Source organism: Osmia bicornis, chromosome 5 (genome assembly GCF_907164935.1).
Source record: "Osmia bicornis bicornis chromosome 5, iOsmBic2.1, whole genome shotgun sequence".
NCBI classification, from domain to species: Eukaryota; Metazoa; Arthropoda; class Insecta; order Hymenoptera; family Megachilidae; genus Osmia; species Osmia bicornis.
The window spans coordinates 6,177,086-6,195,664 of NC_060220.1; the positions used below are offsets into that span (position 1 = coordinate 6,177,086).

The 18,579-nt window shown below is 27.9% G+C and overlaps 6 protein-coding genes across 15 annotated transcripts; 3 read left to right on the forward strand and 3 right to left on the reverse strand.

Annotated features, from left to right (window-relative positions):
- Positions 1-1,918, forward strand: LOC114874408 (sex-determining protein fem-1-like). 2 transcript variants are annotated; one of them, XM_029183658.2, is made up of 5 exons: positions 1-68; positions 498-643; positions 793-949; positions 1,033-1,152; positions 1,217-1,918. In XM_029183658.2, exons 2-5 carry the CDS (start codon positions 614-616, stop codon positions 1,390-1,392), a joined length of 483 nt encoding a protein of 160 aa, XP_029039491.1. In that variant the 5' UTR covers positions 1-68; positions 498-613; the 3' UTR covers positions 1,393-1,918. The 2 variants fall into 2 exon arrangements, with proteins under 2 accessions (XP_029039491.1, XP_029039482.1); XM_029183649.2 differs by lacking the exon at positions 1-68 and adding an exon at positions 79-370.
- Positions 1,754-4,540, forward strand: LOC114874632 (bifunctional coenzyme A synthase). Its single transcript, XM_029184106.2, has 6 exons — positions 1,754-2,538; positions 2,611-2,954; positions 3,014-3,268; positions 3,340-3,522; positions 3,592-3,821; positions 4,459-4,540. Exons 1-5 carry the CDS (start codon positions 1,935-1,937, stop codon positions 3,793-3,795), a joined length of 1,590 nt encoding a protein of 529 aa, XP_029039939.1. The 5' UTR covers positions 1,754-1,934; the 3' UTR covers positions 3,796-3,821; positions 4,459-4,540.
- On the reverse strand, positions 3,811-5,394 carry LOC114874654 (intraflagellar transport protein 22 homolog). Its single transcript, XM_029184153.2, has 4 exons — positions 4,948-5,394; positions 4,713-4,882; positions 4,438-4,637; positions 3,811-4,364 (listed from the first exon to the last, which is right to left on the reverse strand). Exons 1-4 carry the CDS (start codon positions 4,984-4,986, stop codon positions 4,195-4,197), a joined length of 579 nt encoding a protein of 192 aa, XP_029039986.1. The 5' UTR covers positions 4,987-5,394; the 3' UTR covers positions 3,811-4,194.
- Positions 5,395-5,486: 92 nt separating this feature from the next.
- On the reverse strand, positions 5,487-10,677 carry LOC114874644 (double-stranded RNA-specific editase 1-like). Of its 3 annotated transcripts, none has more exons than XM_029184119.2 (6): positions 10,448-10,677; positions 9,956-10,002; positions 7,542-8,100; positions 6,999-7,168; positions 6,089-6,647; positions 5,487-5,961 (listed from the first exon to the last, which is right to left on the reverse strand). In XM_029184119.2, the coding sequence occupies exons 1-6, from the start codon at positions 10,485-10,487 to the stop codon at positions 5,846-5,848; spliced, it is 1,491 nt and encodes a 496-aa protein (XP_029039952.1). In that variant the 5' UTR covers positions 10,488-10,677; the 3' UTR covers positions 5,487-5,845. The 3 variants fall into 3 exon arrangements, with proteins under 3 accessions (XP_029039952.1, XP_029039963.1, XP_029039972.1); XM_029184130.1 differs by having other exon boundaries at positions 7,542-8,660; positions 10,448-10,493; XM_029184139.2 differs by lacking the exon at positions 10,448-10,677 and adding an exon at positions 10,241-10,268.
- A 518-nt stretch (positions 10,678-11,195) lies between these two features.
- Positions 11,196-13,664, reverse strand: LOC114874719 (WW domain-binding protein 11). The gene is made up of 7 exons (XM_029184285.2): positions 13,490-13,664; positions 13,273-13,398; positions 13,100-13,197; positions 12,799-12,970; positions 12,468-12,721; positions 11,859-12,399; positions 11,196-11,701 (listed from the first exon to the last, which is right to left on the reverse strand). The coding sequence occupies exons 1-7, from the start codon at positions 13,551-13,553 to the stop codon at positions 11,259-11,261; spliced, it is 1,698 nt and encodes a 565-aa protein (XP_029040118.1). The 5' UTR covers positions 13,554-13,664; the 3' UTR covers positions 11,196-11,258.
- A 40-nt stretch (positions 13,665-13,704) lies between these two features.
- Positions 13,705-18,358, forward strand: LOC114874689 (probable ATP-dependent RNA helicase ddx20). 7 transcript variants are annotated; one of them, XM_029184270.2, is made up of 8 exons: positions 13,823-13,997; positions 14,092-14,303; positions 14,373-14,546; positions 14,647-14,848; positions 14,929-15,124; positions 15,195-15,280; positions 15,362-17,787; positions 17,929-18,358. In XM_029184270.2, the coding sequence occupies exons 2-8, from the start codon at positions 14,117-14,119 to the stop codon at positions 18,057-18,059; spliced, it is 3,402 nt and encodes a 1,133-aa protein (XP_029040103.2). In that variant the 5' UTR covers positions 13,823-13,997; positions 14,092-14,116; the 3' UTR covers positions 18,060-18,358. The 7 variants fall into 7 exon arrangements, with proteins under 7 accessions (XP_029040085.2, XP_029040103.2, XP_029040059.2 ...); XM_029184252.2 differs by lacking the exon at positions 13,823-13,997 and adding an exon at positions 13,705-13,792 and having other exon boundaries at positions 15,362-18,358; XM_029184226.2 differs by having other exon boundaries at positions 13,823-14,005; positions 15,362-18,358.
- The last annotated feature ends 221 nt before the right edge of the window (positions 18,359-18,579 follow it).

An 18,579-nucleotide genomic window follows, 5' to 3' on the forward strand; every position in this document is an offset into this window, starting at 1 on the left:
AGTGTTGACTATTGAAAGAGGACATCCTGCATCTTTACCCGCTCATTCTGATTGGTTATTCACCATAGGTATGGGGAAATGTTTGCCATATGTAGATTCTTATCTGCAGTTATTGTTCCTAGATCAAGAGATCTCTCATTTTAAAAGTGGTTTTCTAAAAAGAGAAAATTTACGTATTTTACGAGCGAAAAAGAAAATCAGTTGAGAGAAACTAAAACTATGAGTCTTATAATTAAGTATAACGAATCGTTCTACGATGTTTTATGGAAATATTTTATGGAATTAGCTGAAATAACTTTTGTCATTTTTAAACTCATTGGTGTCGTTGGGTTTATTGTAGTTATTTCGTATATACTTTATCACTTTCATGGTAGCTATATTTTAAATTTTCAAATCTGTTTTAGTAGTTAGCTTGATTAAAATCTCATTAATTAATTGTATATTTCATCTACTTATTATAGAACTCGCAGAAATATTTTAAAAATTTTAAATTTCAGAACGCCGTCATACAAAATTCGCTAGCGAATCCAAAGAATATTTTGAAAAGTTGCAAGTCATTAAAAATTTTAATCGTTCATTTACTCGATGCCAAAGCATAATCAGTCATAAAGAAATGTTTAATGCCTTAGAATATGCAGCTGATGTAAATAAAATTATATTTTACATTAAAGATTATAATCAAAATTTATATAAAAGATGTTACTTTTAAATAACATTTCTGGAATTAATATATAGCAATCTTTTGACTTTAATATGTAATATGTTTATGAAATATTTATATGATACTTTTAGAAATGTTCTAACAAAGCTTATGCATTAAAATGCATTGACATAGTAGTTTGTTGTCCACAATTATTAAACATAAGATCTTCAGTGAATGGTTTGACTCCTTTTCATCGCATTTGTTTCCAAGGGCATACATATTTAATATCATTTATGTTAGCAAAAGGTATATGTTCAATAAAGTAATACAAATTAAATATTGATCTATAAATTTATAATAATCTATATCTATTCATTGAATTTATATAGGTGCTGATCCCTTCCTTACTACCATCACAGGAGAAAATGCTTTATGTATGGCTGTTTATCATTTTCTTAATGATCCAACCAAGAATGACTTTTCCTGCCTTGAAATCCTTTTACAAACTGGTTAGTTATTTTGACTATAAAACTCTTTATTTGTATAATATTAATACAATTTATTTTTCTGTAGGGTGTGAATTTGGTTTAAAAAATAAATGGTATGATATTTTATTAAAAATGGCATTTAACAGTAACCACATAAAATTAGCACAGTGGTTAATTAGATACCATAAAACTTCATCAAATAAAACCTTGCGATGTTCTTCTACACCACCAGTTACAAAACATTATAAATTCAGTATGTAATTTCATATAAAACAAATATTGTAGCATTGGTTTTCTTACACATAATTTAAAATTTTATACAAATTATTAATTACTTATCATTAAATTTATAATATTTACGTATAAGCTGCATTAAAATAACAATTGTAAATAATAAGAGAAATAAATGTAGTTATGAAATAGGTATTAAATAAAATTATACTAATGTATATTGTTGACTGATATCTTTTAAAGGAAGTCATTTTGAATTCTTGACACTGTATTATTTTGAAATAGAGAAACGGGATGAAATAACATTTTATATCAACTTCTATTAAAAATTAAATAATGTGATACTCTTCAATATTCACATTCAATGGTTTAGAACACGTCAACAGATGATAAACATCAAATGCGGGGAAACTTACTTGTACTGACAGAGAAGTACCCATTCTCTGACAACTCATTACGTCATGTAACACCTAATTATCATGTAAAAATATTAATGTACTAAGTTCAACGTAACATATGTCATTACTAGGCGAAAATAAATTAAAGGTTAAACAAATTTTATTTCATACACGATGGCAAATACCGGTTTATTAGTTTTAACAAATCCTACAAAAATAACGAAATTATTACCAATAATCAAAGAGCATGTATTGAAAACTCTGTATATTCAATATCTTCCGGAAAAGAACATTTTTCTATCTCGAAATCATGCATTTACAAATTCTCAATGGAAAGTATTAAGTTCTTGTGCTCAAACCATTTCTAAAATTTATACAGACACTTCTACTATATTTCCACCACTTGATATTCGGGTGTTACTAACAAGCATAAAGAATCCTAATCTATCAATAATAAATACTAAAAAGCCTGTAGAAATAGTTATTTTTGATCAAGTTTATAGTACAAAGGAAGCTTATACATTTATACAAGATTATCTAGCTAATACTTCTATGAACTGTAATTTTGTTACTTTTAATGATGATCAAGAAGTAGAGAAAATAAGTAATACGTGCATTAACAAGGATGGTGTTAATGAGGAAAAAATTTATAAGAATGTAGTACTTGGTGGTACATTTGATCGAATACATAATGGGCATAAAATATTTTTAACTGAAGCTGTATTACGCTGTTCAGAAAAGCTTACTGTTGGTGTAACTGATACAAATATGTTATCTGGTAAGAAATTATTACGGATAAAAATACCTAAGAAATAAACATGTTTCATCTAAAGTGGTAAACATTTTATAGGAAAATTATTGTGGGAACTGATAGAGCCTTGTCAGACAAGGATTCTAAATCTCAAAGATTTTTTAGAAGATATTGATTCAACACTAATGTATGATGTTGTACCAATAAATGATATGTATGGTCCAACTAAATCTGACCCATCATTTGAGATGATTGTAGTTAGCGAAGAAACTAAACGTGGTGGAGATAAAGTAAATGAAATGCGTGTAAAAAACAACATAAACAAGTTAGATATACATATTATAAAACTAATATCCGATGAAAATCACAGAAACCATGAAGAAAGTAAAGTCAGTTCTAGTAATCATAGAATAAGATTGCTGGGTACAAGACTTCGTCCACCTGTATGTATTATGTGAAATCTCTCATTGTATGAAGTTATTAATTTTTAAATTATTTTCAGAAAATAGAAAATAAGTCTGTAAAACCTTACATTATTGGTTTGACTGGTGGTATAGCAAGTGGAAAGTCATCAGTTGCTGACAAATTAGAAAAGTTAGGTGCAGGTCTTGTCAATTGTGATAAAATAGCACATGATTTATATTTACCTGGCAAAAAGTGTTTTGACGCAATAGTTGAAAACTTTGGTTCTACTATCTTAAAACCAGATGGATTTATTGATAGGAAAGTACTTGGCAATATAGTATTTAACAGCAAGGTAAGATTATAATATTCAGTTTTTCTTTTTTTTCTTGGATAATTAATATCTGAAAATAAATTTGTTTGTAGGAACAGTTAAATAAATTAAATAACATTGTTTGGCCTATCATTTTAGAAGAAGCAAAGAAACAGATAAATGATTTTTATGCAAAAGGATTTGATGTAATTGTAATGGAAGCTGCTGTACTAATTCAAGCTAATTGGCAGCATTTCTGTCATGAAATTTGGACATGTATTATTCCACAAGAGGAGGTCAGATTTTAATCTATGTATTACAGCTATGATTACATTCTATGTAAAACTATTGTTATTTAATTCTAGGCTATAAGACGAGTAATAGAGAGAAATGGATTAACTGTAGATGATGCAAAGTTAAGAATTCAAGCTCAACCGAGTAATGTAGAACAAGTTAATGAAGCTAATGTAGTAATATGTACTTTATGGAGTCATGATATCACCCTGGAACAAGTGCAAAAAGCATGGGATGAATTAATGAAATTATTATCTACTCAGACAAAAAATTAACGATATATTGTTAATTAGTTTTTCAGGTAGAATTCTTATTCGCATTTTGTATATAATAGTGTTTATTTTTAATAACCTGTGTATTAAGTACAAATTACATTCTACTAAGTAAATATACTTTTAATAACTTCAATCTTAAAATAATGAATACACATTTAATATTTAAGAAAGAATAAAAGACAATTTTTGAAGGGTAGAATTATATTTTTTTACATCATGTTTCTAAACTATTTAATTTATTGGCAATGCATAAAATACATTACAACATATATACATTTATATTTCATATGAAATACTTTTATAAAATTAATAAATATATTTCATATGACAACTGTTATTTATTCATCCTACATGTAAAATGTGTTATACTATTGTATAATAATATAACATTGTATTATATTACCTTGCAAATAATATATTATTACTTAAAATATTTTTATCTTCTTGTTCGTTGTAATTGTGCATTTTACCAAGTATTGTACTTATGAATGAAGAAAAATCAGCTTTTAGTTTGCTTCCACCACTTTCGATATTACATTTTACATGGGACACTTTCACAAATGTTGATGCTATATTTATTGTAAAATAACAGTATATTGTTTCAGTATGAAAATTTTCAATACCTTACTCATTGATACTTACAAATAATTTTTGATATTTCAGGATTTTTTTTCTCAGGGTCATAACAAAATATTACACAACGATCTGGACCTAATTTTATTTGATCAATAAAATAATCATATAATTGTTGTATTACTTTTAAACAATCGTTTGATTTTTCGCTATACACAAATATAACTCCATGTAAATCTTTCCTTATAGCTGGCCAACAATTTTCAAATCTAAAACATTTCCAACTCATATGTTTATATAATATTCATAAATGAATACATCGTAAATAAGACATTTGATTGTACTTAGGATCTCCACTGCAATCCCATAATTCAATATCTTTCGTAATATATTTGTTATCCACATTTATATCATTTACTTCAAATTCCAATATTCGAACTCCTTGAGTTGGATAATAATCGTAGGGTATTTCCGTCGCATCAGCAAGAAAATTAGCTATCATTGTTTTACCACTCTAAAAGATATTTTTAAAGCGATTTAAATGTAAAATAACATATTAATTATCATAATAAATATTACCCTAACAGGTCCAATAACAATTATCTTTAGTGGTCGCATACTTATGCATACTTGTGTTTCATATAACTACACGAACTTCAATGTTTGGAAGCTCGTTGCCATAGCACTTAATTACTTATAGCTACATGTTTTATTAAGTAGTCAAATTTCTAAATAAGGTCTAAAGTCTGAGGTATAATATGATATATGAGCCTTCACACGTATTTAATTAAATATTACAAATTATTTTGATAATGAACAATAAAAGCACAACATTTTCATAATATTGTAATTTATTGATACATTCAGATTTTAATTTGGATATGACATTACAATGTAAAAGGTTGAATACAAAACGACTGTAAGTTGTAGACTACATATAAAAGTAGACTATTTTGAAAAAAAAAAAAAAAAAGAAAGAAAAAACAAAAAAAAAATACACATTCTTTTTTGGTAAATTATGATTTAAATTACAATTTCATTACTTCTTCACTTACAGATAGTTTTATATTGGTATGGTAATTATAACATTATACTGAATTCAATTAGGAACAGATTAATAAGAATAATAATGAATTATTTATATATTTTTTAAACATGATTCATACTAAGGTGTTAATTTATCGTAAAATACAATTAAACACATATAAAAATATATAACTTCATTAATAAAAGAAATACGTCAATCACTTTAATATAGTACGTTTGCTAAATTATTTATACTGTAATGTGAAATTTTATTGAAAAAAATACTTCTGTAAAGTTTTCATAAGTTGTAGTTATTATTACAATAATTAAAATTTTAGATTCTTTACTACAATTCGTAGTAATTTATATAATTTATAAACTCGAACAGTCAAACTGAAATTAAGGTCAATCGAAATGATAAAAATCAATTATATCCATATGTCATTCTTTCTTAAGCCATTTGTTGCTCTTGGGGTATTGGTATGGTCTCATCTGGATAGCTTAAACCATACAATGCTAAGAGTGCAGATTTTGCTGCAATTTTCTTGGCATCTTTCTTATTTTTAGCTGCAATATACGTATATAATTTTTTATAAAAGCATGATAGATACTTATTTTTTTTGTATGTATTTTGATTTCAATCAGTTTCAATTTTAATGTATAGAATATAAATTCAAATTAAAGATTGCATTACCTGTTCCTGTATATTCCACACCATCAATATCTACAGCAAGAGTGAACATTGTATTAGGTGGATTACTAGCCCGATTTAATTCTACATATGTTAAACCTGGTCTCATTTGATTTAATAACATTACAGGATGTATGTTTGTTGCATTTGGTGGAAGTTCTTTTTGGACTGGAGTTTTTGGAACTTGAGAAATCTCTCTTTTGATTCCTTTAACAGGTGATGGCAATCCTGGTCTTGGAACCGGAACAGATGTTCCCTGATTATGCCATTCAAGGAAAAGTTTATATAATGCAAAGCTAGCCAATGAACTCCATGGAATTTCATTACTTTCATCAATAGTGGTATCCATTGATGTTCCACCATCTTCAGTATTGTCATCCTTGGATGTATTAAATGAATCTGTGGACTGATTTGATTGTCCATCTGATTCAGCATCAATCCGTGCTTTTAGAGATGCTGCAGTCATTTTTTCAAGTAACAAAGCCTTCAGAGCATTTTCAGCGGCATTTTGACGGGCAAGAGGTTTAGACAGTCCTTGTCCAACATAGGTTTTTCCATCCAGCTGTTTTTATTTAGATTATGTTAATAATTATTAGCTTACAAATATATCTTATATTTCGAAAGTAGTAACATTATATTATTCAAGTGAAACATAATTTATAAAGTCCATATTTTTTATATATAGGTCACTTTCAGAGCTATACATGTTAGCTGCCGCTACCTATTTGAAAAACTATTTACTATGATCATCATCATTTATTGATATACGTTATATAAAATGAAGTACTTTGGTATGTATGTCGACGATTATTTCAAGAACCAATCGTCTGAGTTCTATGCAACTTGTTTTTATTTAGAACAATTAATATAAAAATTATATTAATTCTATAATAATTAACATTTAATGATTTACCTCTGCATGAACAAGGTACAGCGAGTTTGGCATAGGTCCTTGAGTTTCAGGAAATGTGAACTGCACTCCTGCTTTCATTTCATTCAGTACCATGATTGCATTCTTTGGTTGTAATGTTTTCCTTAACCGCTGGTTCAGACGAAGTCGCTTCAACTTTTTACTTACCCTAACTAAAGATACAAATTTTACTTCATTTATCAAACTATGGCATCAATTAATTTAGTTGAACATAAATATCAGTATTAAGTATTCACAATGGTTATAATAAAAATATCATAGCTCAACAATAAGTTATTGGAGCAGATGACATTAATTATTATTACAATCTTCAAATTTGCGCAGTGATTTTTCATCATTTTATCAAGTACATTTTAAATAATACAATTGTTCAGAAAAATGACAATAAGTTTTTTATAATTATTTTTTCAGAATGAAAGAAAATTAGTATCAACAGTGGGTTTTTTTCAAAAGCATTTTTCAATTAAGTTTAAGAAAACATAAAATTTAAAAGAATATAATAAACATTACATATTAATTACTTACACCCAGGTGCTTTACGTCTCCATCTTGGGAGTTGCTCTTGCATTTCAACATCTGTATTTTCAGGCACTTGATTTTCAGTTTTTAATTCAGAACTGTTATTATTTACTGGTGGTGTGGGATTAGTATTAGTTGTTAAAGGAGATGCTGGAGTAGGAACTGATGGTTGAGAAGATGAAACAGGATTATTTTGTGTTGTTATTGAGCTTTGTTGTTGTACAGGCTGGGAAGGCTGTTTCAAAATTGGTTTCAATCGTTGAGGCGGAGGTTGAGGTTGAGATGGTGGTTGAAGTTGTGATTGAGACTGAGGAGGGGGTTGAGATTGTGGTTGAGGTTGAATTTGAGGAGAATTTGCAATAGGTTGTTGTGGTGGCTTAATTTGCGGCGATGATTGTTGCTGTAGTTGTGGTGGTTTTACTTGCTGTAGATTTCTTGATACTGCTTGTTGCATTTGTGGTGGTGGTTGTTGTTTAAATGCTTGCACATTTTGTACGCTTCCTTGCTTGAAATTGCTTGATGGGTTTGCTGGTGGAGTTCCCTGGAAACCTCCTGGTTGATTGTACTGTAAAACATAGGGTGGGTCGCCGCTACACAAGGAACCTCTATGGTTGTGCTATCCCACCAAGGTCTAGCATCGTATATGTACTCGGAAGCAGTCTAATGCTACCCCCATAACTCATACCAACCAAATTACTTTCTTGACCAATATTTCTTCATAACTGAACTGAGTTTACAAAACCTTCTAATTATGAGTAAAAGATACAAAAGTAGTTTATGTATGTTTAGAAGAATACTAATAATTAAATGGTTTAAAAATAGTAAAAAAAGCAATATGAAGTATTTTTTAATTAATGATGAGTACAAAATACTAAACTATATGTGCTTTTAATAATTATAACATGCTAAACTTATAAATATTAGTATATTTTGATAATCTTTTGCTATGCATTTTATGTTTGAAATATAACTTCCTGAAACAAAAGAAATAATTTGTGTTGTGTAAATATCAGTTCAGTATGATATAAAAAATATGGCCTATGGACGGTTATGCTATGTGGGTAACCGACGAACTAGCCCCTGGCTGAATAGACCTCCTCGGTATTGTTGTATAGCTACTAGTTCCTGCATTGCAGGGAAAGGGGAAGTAGGGACCACTAATTAGTACATGCAAATGGACGAAATATTGAAAACAACAAATGGAACAACTATATATTTTAATTACAAAAAATGTAAAATATCTTTTGCAACCTTGTTTTACTTTACATTAATACAATTTAATCTAAAAGCTGAATGTAAGTTTATATCATGGTTTGTAATAAAGCAGAAGTATTGAATTATTACAATTACAAGAAAACTATTTACAACTATTAACAGTATACAATTAATTTAAAAAAATTACTGTTTTGATGCAGAAAATATTCAGATATGATCATTTTCAAAGTATAAACTGAGCTAGCAAATGGGCCAAGCTAGAGCTCTAAAATATTAAAACAGACTCTAATCGTGTATTTTTGAAAAAGTTAAAGAAAACTTAAAAAAGTTAAAGAATATTGTATCTTTACAATTAAAAAAAAATGTTAGTATCATAATTCCAAATTAAGGCTGATAATAATAATTGTATTCTAATATTCTTATTCTCAAATTATAGAATTCCAAAGTATTAAATATAATGCATACTATGTGTTCCTTCTGGAATTATTCTATGTATGTATGTATTTATATACATAATTAAAAACATTTTCTACATACATATATATATATAGTAGCAAATAATCTAGTATTGTTCTTGAAACAAATCAACGAGTTCTGCATTTATTAAAAAACGTGAAAAACAAATATATTACTTGCAACCATTTTTTTTAAATGTACACTCTTGTTACAGAGTTGTTGAGAAGAACAAAGAATATAGTGAAAACAGTTTTTAACAAGATTATTTTGCAGTTATTGTTTCAAATAAAAAATTTATTAACATCTTATTTTCCTCAATAAATTTAATTTCTCTGATAAAGTAATTTTAGTGCATTAGTTTAAAAATGAATTTTTGAGTTAAATATAATAGAATATAATAGAATATTAACTAAGATTAATTTAAATATGAAGCAATACTAGAGGAAGCATCGCCCATAAGAGTTCTTTTGATTATTTTTGGGAGCTTAGGGCTAAAAACAAGATTTTAAAAAAAAAATAAATAAATAAAATGACTTTATGAACTATAGCATTTCATATTTGTTGGTATATAAAATATTTTATAAATTGTAATATAAAAGCTACTATGTATTCAACTTAATGTGGTTCCACTTGAGCATACATGTTTAAGTATAATAGCTATTCATATAAAGCTACATTTTTCAAAATTTTTCTAGATTTCTTATAAAATACTAATACGTGAATGTCGTTATCAAAAGAATCAAACTTACAGTGTTTTGACCTTGGTATCCTATATTTGGATTATTTTGGTTCCTTGCTGTAAATGTAATTAAACACATGAGTAATATTACTTAACATTAACATTAACATTAATGTTAATGTTTGCAATTTGAAGTAATATAAGTTCATAACAAAAATAAGCTTTATTTACAATTAAAATTAAGGGATTTAAAATAAAATATACAACTACATATATACAAAAACTGAAAAATTAACAATTATTTCAATACACAATTTCTGAAACGTTATTATAGTCATTTTTTCTCAATTCTTACAAACATGCGTGAAATAAAATTATCAAAGTGATCTTCATTAGAGGACGCCATTCTCTATAAACTAACATATAGATATTGATTTTTTTCTATTAAACTTATTAATAACATATAATTATGAAATGTAACAAACATGTATATGTAATATTTATTAAATTAAAGTATTATAACTGGGCTTCTTATTTTAAATATGTATATAAAATAACTCACCATTGGCATAGCCTTGGCTTTGTCTGTTCCTCGTATACATCTTGGCTTTTAAGTTTTTGATAAAATTAATTTGAGTATAATTAATTTTGGAACATAAAAGCACGTCAGAATTCCTTTTTACATTCACTTGCAAAATATAATTAACTTATAAGAAACACGGGTAATCCATAATAACCCATTAATGGATTGGATCCAACTTACTTTCTCGTTGGAGAGAAATAGGAAATGACGTTATTTTCTATTGTCGGAAATGGAAAGTCTGCCATATTGGAGTCGAAGCGCATGCTTAGATAAGTTTATGAATTAAAACAAAAATTAGTTTTAAGATTATTCCTGTTATGATTTAAAATTAAATAAACTAAAGCTAAACAAAGTAATAGCACGTATGTTTTAAAAGTGACATTAAAGAATTAAATACCAAGTAAATTAAATTAAAATACATCGGAGAAACTTCATTTTGTAAGTAATTTAGCAATGAAATATTTTGTACGGTATTTATAACAAATACAAATATTTATCATTCGGTGGCTATTAAATGTAACATATACAGTATATTTAAAATAATTGCTAATAAATACAATATTAATATTTATAAACATAAGATATAACTTTTAATTTTTTAGTTATTTTGATGAAAAAAGTATCTCATGTAGGTTTATCCATAAAGTCAGATAAAATTTATGAACGTGTAGTATTAAAAATTAGGGAATATATATTAGGTATTTCATTATAGCAATAACAGTCATAACACATTTTACAAGATTTAATTATTTTCTATCTCAATAAAATGGCATTATAATATAATATAAATTTAAAGTAATCCTTCCATTTCTTGCATAAATTGCATGTATGCATCATCTTTAGTTTTAGGTTGAGAAGTTCGTATTGGTTGTGTTTCTGGTATTCTTTCTGAAAGTCTAGATAAAATACTTGGTTTTTTCTTATCATCTCTTTTTACACGGAGAGAGGTAGGAAGAAATCTTGTAACATCAGCAGCCAAATTTCTAATTTGTGGTTTTGCTTCAATAGTTGTGGTACTTTTGCCATCTTTATCTTTTCTATTAATTAGTTGTGGTGCAGCAGAAAGAACATTAGGTGTTTTTGGCTGTGATCCAGTTGCAGATTGTGCCTGCATTTGAGGATTTCCTATATTTGACATATTTGATAAATTTGGCATTTGCATTTGTGGAGGTGGCATTCTAGGCATACTTGGAGGACCAGGTCTTAACATTCTTGGCATTCCTGGTGGTGGACCTATAGACAAAGGGTTAATAGAAAATAAAAGTACTAATGTTTACATAAAAAGATATTAAACTACAGAAAGGAATTAGCCTTATAAAAACCCATATTTATATAGCTTTTTAACGCTATAATATACCATAAATTATTTTATATATTGCAATATTCTTACCGGGAGGTAGTCGAAGACCAATGCGAGGTGGTGGTGGTGGAGGCATTCTTAAATGTAATGGTGGTGGTGGTGGTCTATACATTAAAGGAGGAGGTGGCATTCCCATAGGAGGCATTGTATGAGGTTGGGTATGTTGAGAATGAGAATGTGAAGATGTATGTTGATTATGGTTTGAAGAATGATCCGATGCTCCTGGGGGTTCAAGATCTTCTTCTTCTGCTTTATTATTAGTAGATTTGTTATTAGATTTTGAATTAGATTCATTTTCTTCAAGTAACGATAACCGAGCATTAAGATCTTGAGCTCGTTCAGTTTCTCGTTTTTTATGAACAACTTCCATTTCGCGCATGAACTGATCGATATCTTGTCCTGCCATGGCCAACATTTTCTGCTGTAGAGTAGTTGGTTTCACCTTAGCCATGTCTCTTTCTTTTTCCTTGTCTTTATCTGTTTCTTTATCTTTACTGTCTGATTCTTGCTTACTATCTTCTTTATCATCTGCAAATCGTATTGTCCTGGATTTTGGTGCTTGATCTTTAGCCTGTACATATTATATATGATTATTATTTCTTTTGAACACATACTATATGAATAATTTTAAGTACTAACCTTTTCAGGTACATCTTCATCGTCACTTGATAAATCTGGAGGAGGAAAAGGTGGTACTCCAGGTGGTTCCTTGTTGGGTGCTAATGTGGGCATGGAGGGAGATGCTGCATATGCACTTGTTTTCTTTAAAATACTTGGTGGTATGGGTATATTCATTAAAGGATGATGTTGTGGTATATAGTGTGGATGAGGAGGATAAATATGTGTTGGTGGTTGAGGCATATCAGGTAAAGGTATTTGTGAAGTTAGAGAACCTAAAACAATATGTCTTATATAAATTGAAGAAAAAGTGTTTATTATGAGTAATACTTTAAACATGGTTAAAATATACCTGAATACATTCGGGATATGTCATTACCAGCTGATGGTAGAGGAATTTCATCAACTTGCACCTGTTGTGCATGTCTTACAGCTTCAAAATATGAAACTAAATCTATCCTTCTACGTTCATATTGTATTAATTGCTCTTTTAATTCAGCCCATTTTTCTTGATCATCTTTTGCCTTTAAATCAAAAGAGAACAGAATACGATAAACATACAACATTCTATAAAACATTACTTATCAATATTAATTTTACCTTACCAAATATTTTTGAAGGAAATTTATAACTATAATATTTAAAGTACTTACATACATTTTTAAGACACGATCTAGAGTCTCCTTTAGTTTTTTTCGTTTATCTTTTAAAACTTTTTCATTCAGAGGTGGTGGTTGCATTACATTGTATTCTAGAAATTATACATACATTATAATATGACAATAATGAATATAATTACTTGAAAAGTATTAAACTTTAGACAAACCCATTTGATCTATTTTTTCCATTTCTTCAATAATTTGAGCTGGATCTTTGCCTTTCAAAACTGCAGCTCGCACTAATTGTCTTTGTTTTTTATTTTTCTTTAACTCTTTTTTTCGTGCTTCTTTACCTATAATAAATTTATGAATTACAGACCATATTAATTAATAAATTTGAGAATTAAATAAGAAATGAATTGCTTGGTTATGTTATTTACTAACGTGCTTGATCAGTGGGATTCATATACTTCCCACTTTTAGTGGTGTTTATCGAACGGCGACCCATCTTTTCCTACTTAGAAAGACTAACTGAAATGTATTTCAATGTTATATTTCTACAAATTTTAAGCTACATAAATTATTATTTACATTCATTCTGATTACAGAACCATCATTAAGATTTGGTACAGAATATAGCTGAATATAGCCTGTGATTACAGATACAAGAAGACTGGATATGACTTTATTTTCAAGGGATCATGATTTTGGAGTTCTAGGCACCCCCAGTTAAAGTTAGGTCTGGAAGTATGTACAGAGCATAATCGGCATGACTGTTAAGGGTAGTTTATATGAAAAATGGCATAAATCATAATCTTGTATATAAGACAAAATAAACACCGGTTAGGTGATAACTGTTTAAGCTTGTATAGATAATAGCAGAAGTCAGTATACAGAATAATTTTAGTTTATTGATAGTATATTTATTTATTCTCAGATTTTAACTGTATAAGTAAGTATGTATGTACAAGTTCAAAAAAAATTATTTATCTTAAGAAGGTTAACTGTTGTATTGTATTTATAGTATTTTGCATATTTTGTTACAGACACAGTATCTTTTTTTTAGAAAGAATGGCCCGTATTATTGCACATGATATAAGTAAAAAGCCACGCACAAAGGATATTAAAATACAAGAAGATGTCACATTTTTTCAAATGGGTTTTTCTCAGAAACTATTAGATGGATTAGCTAATTGTGGCTTTCTAAAGCCTTCACCAATCCAGTTAAAAGCTATTCCATTAGGACTGTGTGGTTTTGGTATATAAGATTTTAATTTTATTTGACATTTGGTTTAGTTTCTGTAATTTATTATTAAATCTATTATAGATTTAATAATGCGTGCTAAGTCTGGAACAGGAAAAACTTTAGTATTTTCCATCATAGCACTTGAAATGCTTGATGTGGAAGTATTATCTGTACAAGCATTAATATTAGCACCTACTAGAGAAATTGCTGTACAAATTTCAGAAGTTTTTTCATCTGTAGGTTCTGAAATAAAAGGTAAATGTGCTAGAAATTGATGAAGCAAACATTTTTATTTAATAATATATTGTAATATGTTATAAATAAGAAATATTATGAATATATTTTATTGTTTCAGGTTTAAAAGTTCAAGTATTTATAGGAGGAATACCTATAGATAATGATAAAAAGAAGTTAAATAATTGTCATGTAGCTGTTGGTGCTCCAGGTAGAATCAGACATTTAATTGATAAAGGGCTTTTAAATGTTGAAAATGTTAGGTTGTTTGTTCTTGATGAAGCAGACAAATTAATGGAAACCAGTTTTCAAAAAGATATTAAGTAAGTATAACAGCAAAATTATATTACATATACTAAATTCATTGAATTGATAAACAAATTTAATGCATTATCATTTTCAGTTATATTTTTTCAAAATTGCCATTAAATAAACAAGTTATAGCATCCAGTGCTACTTATTTTGGAGATTTGGAAACCTTTTTACAAACGTATATGTGTTCTCCAATTGTAACATCCCCAGATAATGATGAACCAATCCTTGCTGGACTCAAACAGTTCGTAACAGTTGTTCCTTTTCATCCAAATGCTATGAGACAGGTTGATGTTACTTCTATATTTTATTCAATTATATATTGCAATATTTTCATACATGTATTTTATGTTTAAGGTCCAAATAAAAGTAGATGAACTTGTAAAAATATTTAACACTGTTCCATTTAAACAAAGCTTAGTTTTTTCAAATTATCAGTCAAGGTAAATATATTAAAATTTATATACAGTTTTAAGAAACGGTGTGTAACACTAATTTTTGAAAGAAAAATGATTTGATTACAGGGCTCAATCAGTATGTAACAAAATTAATTCAATGGGTTTTAGTGCAACTTATATAGCTGGAAATCAAGATATGACAAAAAGACTTGATGCGATTAATAAATTAAAAACTTTTAAATGTAGAATAATGATAACAACTGATTTAACTGCAAGAGGTATAGATGCAGATAATGTGAATTTAGTAGTAAATCTTGATGTACCCACAGATGGTCCAACATATTTACATAGAATAGGAAGAGCTGGACGTTATGGATCTTATGGTATTTCTATAACAATAGTTGGCGAAAATGAAGTTGAAACATTTAGAGAATTGTTAAATTCTGTTGGTGGACCAAATTTTTATGTACTAAAACTTCCTGTATCCTATCCAAATGACATATGGAGTACTTCCGATACATTGTTTGAAAAGCTGCATGCAAGATCTGATGTTAACGAAAATCAGTTTGAAATTAAATTTGAGGTTAACAGTACAAATGATTTACCTCCGGGTGCTGTTTACAGAGAATTACAAAATAACATACATGTAGAAGATAGTGCAAGTACCGTTGATATAAATAAGGAAAATACAGATAATACGGACAGTACAGACAAAAATGTTAATAATATTCAGAAAAATGCCTTTAATTTAAAAGCTTCATCTAAATCTGGTAGAATAAAAGTCAGCTCCTTATTTGCACAAAACGTTAATAAACTTAACGAATCTGAAGAAATTAAAGTCAATAAGGAAGATACCACAACTACAAAGTCATACAGTTCATCTAAACCTAAAGTTATACACAATTTTAAATTAAACTTTGAATCAAATAATTTATCTACATGGGAAAAAGGTAATAAAGATACATTATTTAAAGTTGATTTGACTGATGTCCAAGAAGATAATTTATGCAGTTCTGATATTGACATTATTACCGAACATTTGGAGTACAACCGTTACGATAAAATTTTAAAAGAAAGTTCTTCACGTGAAAATGATACAAAGCTTCCTTCACATTTTGAAAATATGATTTCTAAAAATGACATAGAAAAACCAATAACTTCAGCATGGGAAGATAATAATGTTACAGTTTCAAACGAGATACAATATTCTACAGATGTTTACTGTTTAAAGGAATTGAAACATTATGTCTCAGAACAAATGGAACGTTTTAGCAAATCTGAAAATGGGTTACCTTCAAATGATGAAGAGACATTAATAAACGAAGCACTTGGATGGAAACAAAAACTTGAATTTGAAATTAAATTATTAGATACTACAATGGAACTCATGAAAGAATCCGTTCAAAAATTAGTGTATCAAGAACATATTGATATGCTCAGAATATTTTACAAAATACAGAAGCATGCTATTTTATGTGTTTATCCCGAAATACGAAGCGATGATGAAATAGATGATACTTATTTGTATTTTGGAAGTCCTTCAGGTGAAAATTTATTAACAATGTTTAAAGAAATAGAGGATTTTAAAAGTTCTTATCGAATTCCTGAACAAAAATTGAATGCATATTTTCCATATCCGGTTGAAAAAGATTCATATATGCCAAATCTTATGATATTAAAAACAGATTTAGATAATTATCGTAATTCGTTGCAATATTTGAACTCAGATCCGTACCCTAGAGAGAAGTTATTGCAAATACTAAATTATGTAGCGTTTATTAGTGAAATTAAAAAACATAACTTGATAAAAAAGTTAAAAGCTCCGAGTTTATCATTTAATGCATTGCTAGCAACAATCAAAGTTGAGTTAGGCAAGGAATCAATTGAAAAAGAAGGTCAATTTACGGATGAGAATACAAGAGATATCGTGCAAGATGAGTTACATGCACAAAGTCACACTAACATTCAAAATGTAAAAAGCATGAACGAGAAGAACATAACTACAAATGCAGATGAGCAAAATGAAATAAGTGAAGAATATGATTCTAATAATTCATTAACAAATTCAGTACAGAATGATTATAGTAAAATACAAGAATTAGCATGTCACAGGCTGCAAAACAACACATGTACTACTTCAAGTGAGAGTGATGGTTTTCAGGAACATAAAATGAATAGAAAGGTATATTCAAAAAGTAAATTTCATAGATGCAAAAAGAATGAAACACAAGTGAATCCTGTTAAAGAAACAGAAAAATCTTCATACAAAATTTCAACAAATAATAATCTTGATGATGTTGATAGATTATGCGATAATACTGATTCATATGAAAAAAAATCAAACGCAGAGTTAAATTCATATGCAGGTAATAGACAAAGTAGCAAGCATAAACATAAATCGGAATCTTGTACACATGGTACATTGAACAGCTATAAATCTGTTTCTGCGCGTTCAACAAGAAAGGTGAAATCCCACAAGCATTTGGATGATGAACATTTAAAGGATTTAACTAATGTATATAATACTGATTATGCACAGCAATCCAAACAAGGTGAACCTCTAAATCCACAATATCATATTCCTTTATATAATTACATATATAATATTCCTTCTTCTTCTCAAATAAAAAACTATACATACTTTCCTAGTAACTTTTATCCAGAAAATAAAACTAACTTCTATTATCCCTTAGATAAAAATGTTAATAAATGTGATACAAATATTGATCAGTTTTTATCATCCTTAAGAGCTGAGACTGATCTGTTACATTTAGAACTTTATACGTCGGAAATGCTCTCTAATTGGACAAAAGATTATAATTAAAGCTGATAGTATAAGGTAAATTTAAGTTATAATTTTAAATTAATAATGTTGAATAGTTCCTATGGTGAAATTTAATTAAACTTTTTACAATATGTATAATATTCAATTTGTGACTGTCAATTAATTTTTGATTAACGATTCGTCGTAATTAAAGATTAGCAGTGTACATTTGTAATGATATAAATAGTGCTAGAATGTTTTAATATTATAAATGTGTATAGGTTTGCGTTTTGTAATAAAAATTTGTATAAAACCTGTTATATTGGGTCTTTTCCATAAAAAAGTTAGTTTTTGTAGTATACTTTTTCTAAATATTTTATTTGAGTTAGTTCAAACTTGCTAAGTTTGTTATATGTTTATACAATAAACATATAGCAAATGTTCATGAGTTTATTGCGTTTTTAAATAAAATTATAAATGAAATTATTTTCTTTTCTTAAGTATATTCTTGTGTTATTAATTATTCAACAAGCTAAGTATCTTATGTTGAGTACAAATGAAATACCTAAAATTTTTATTA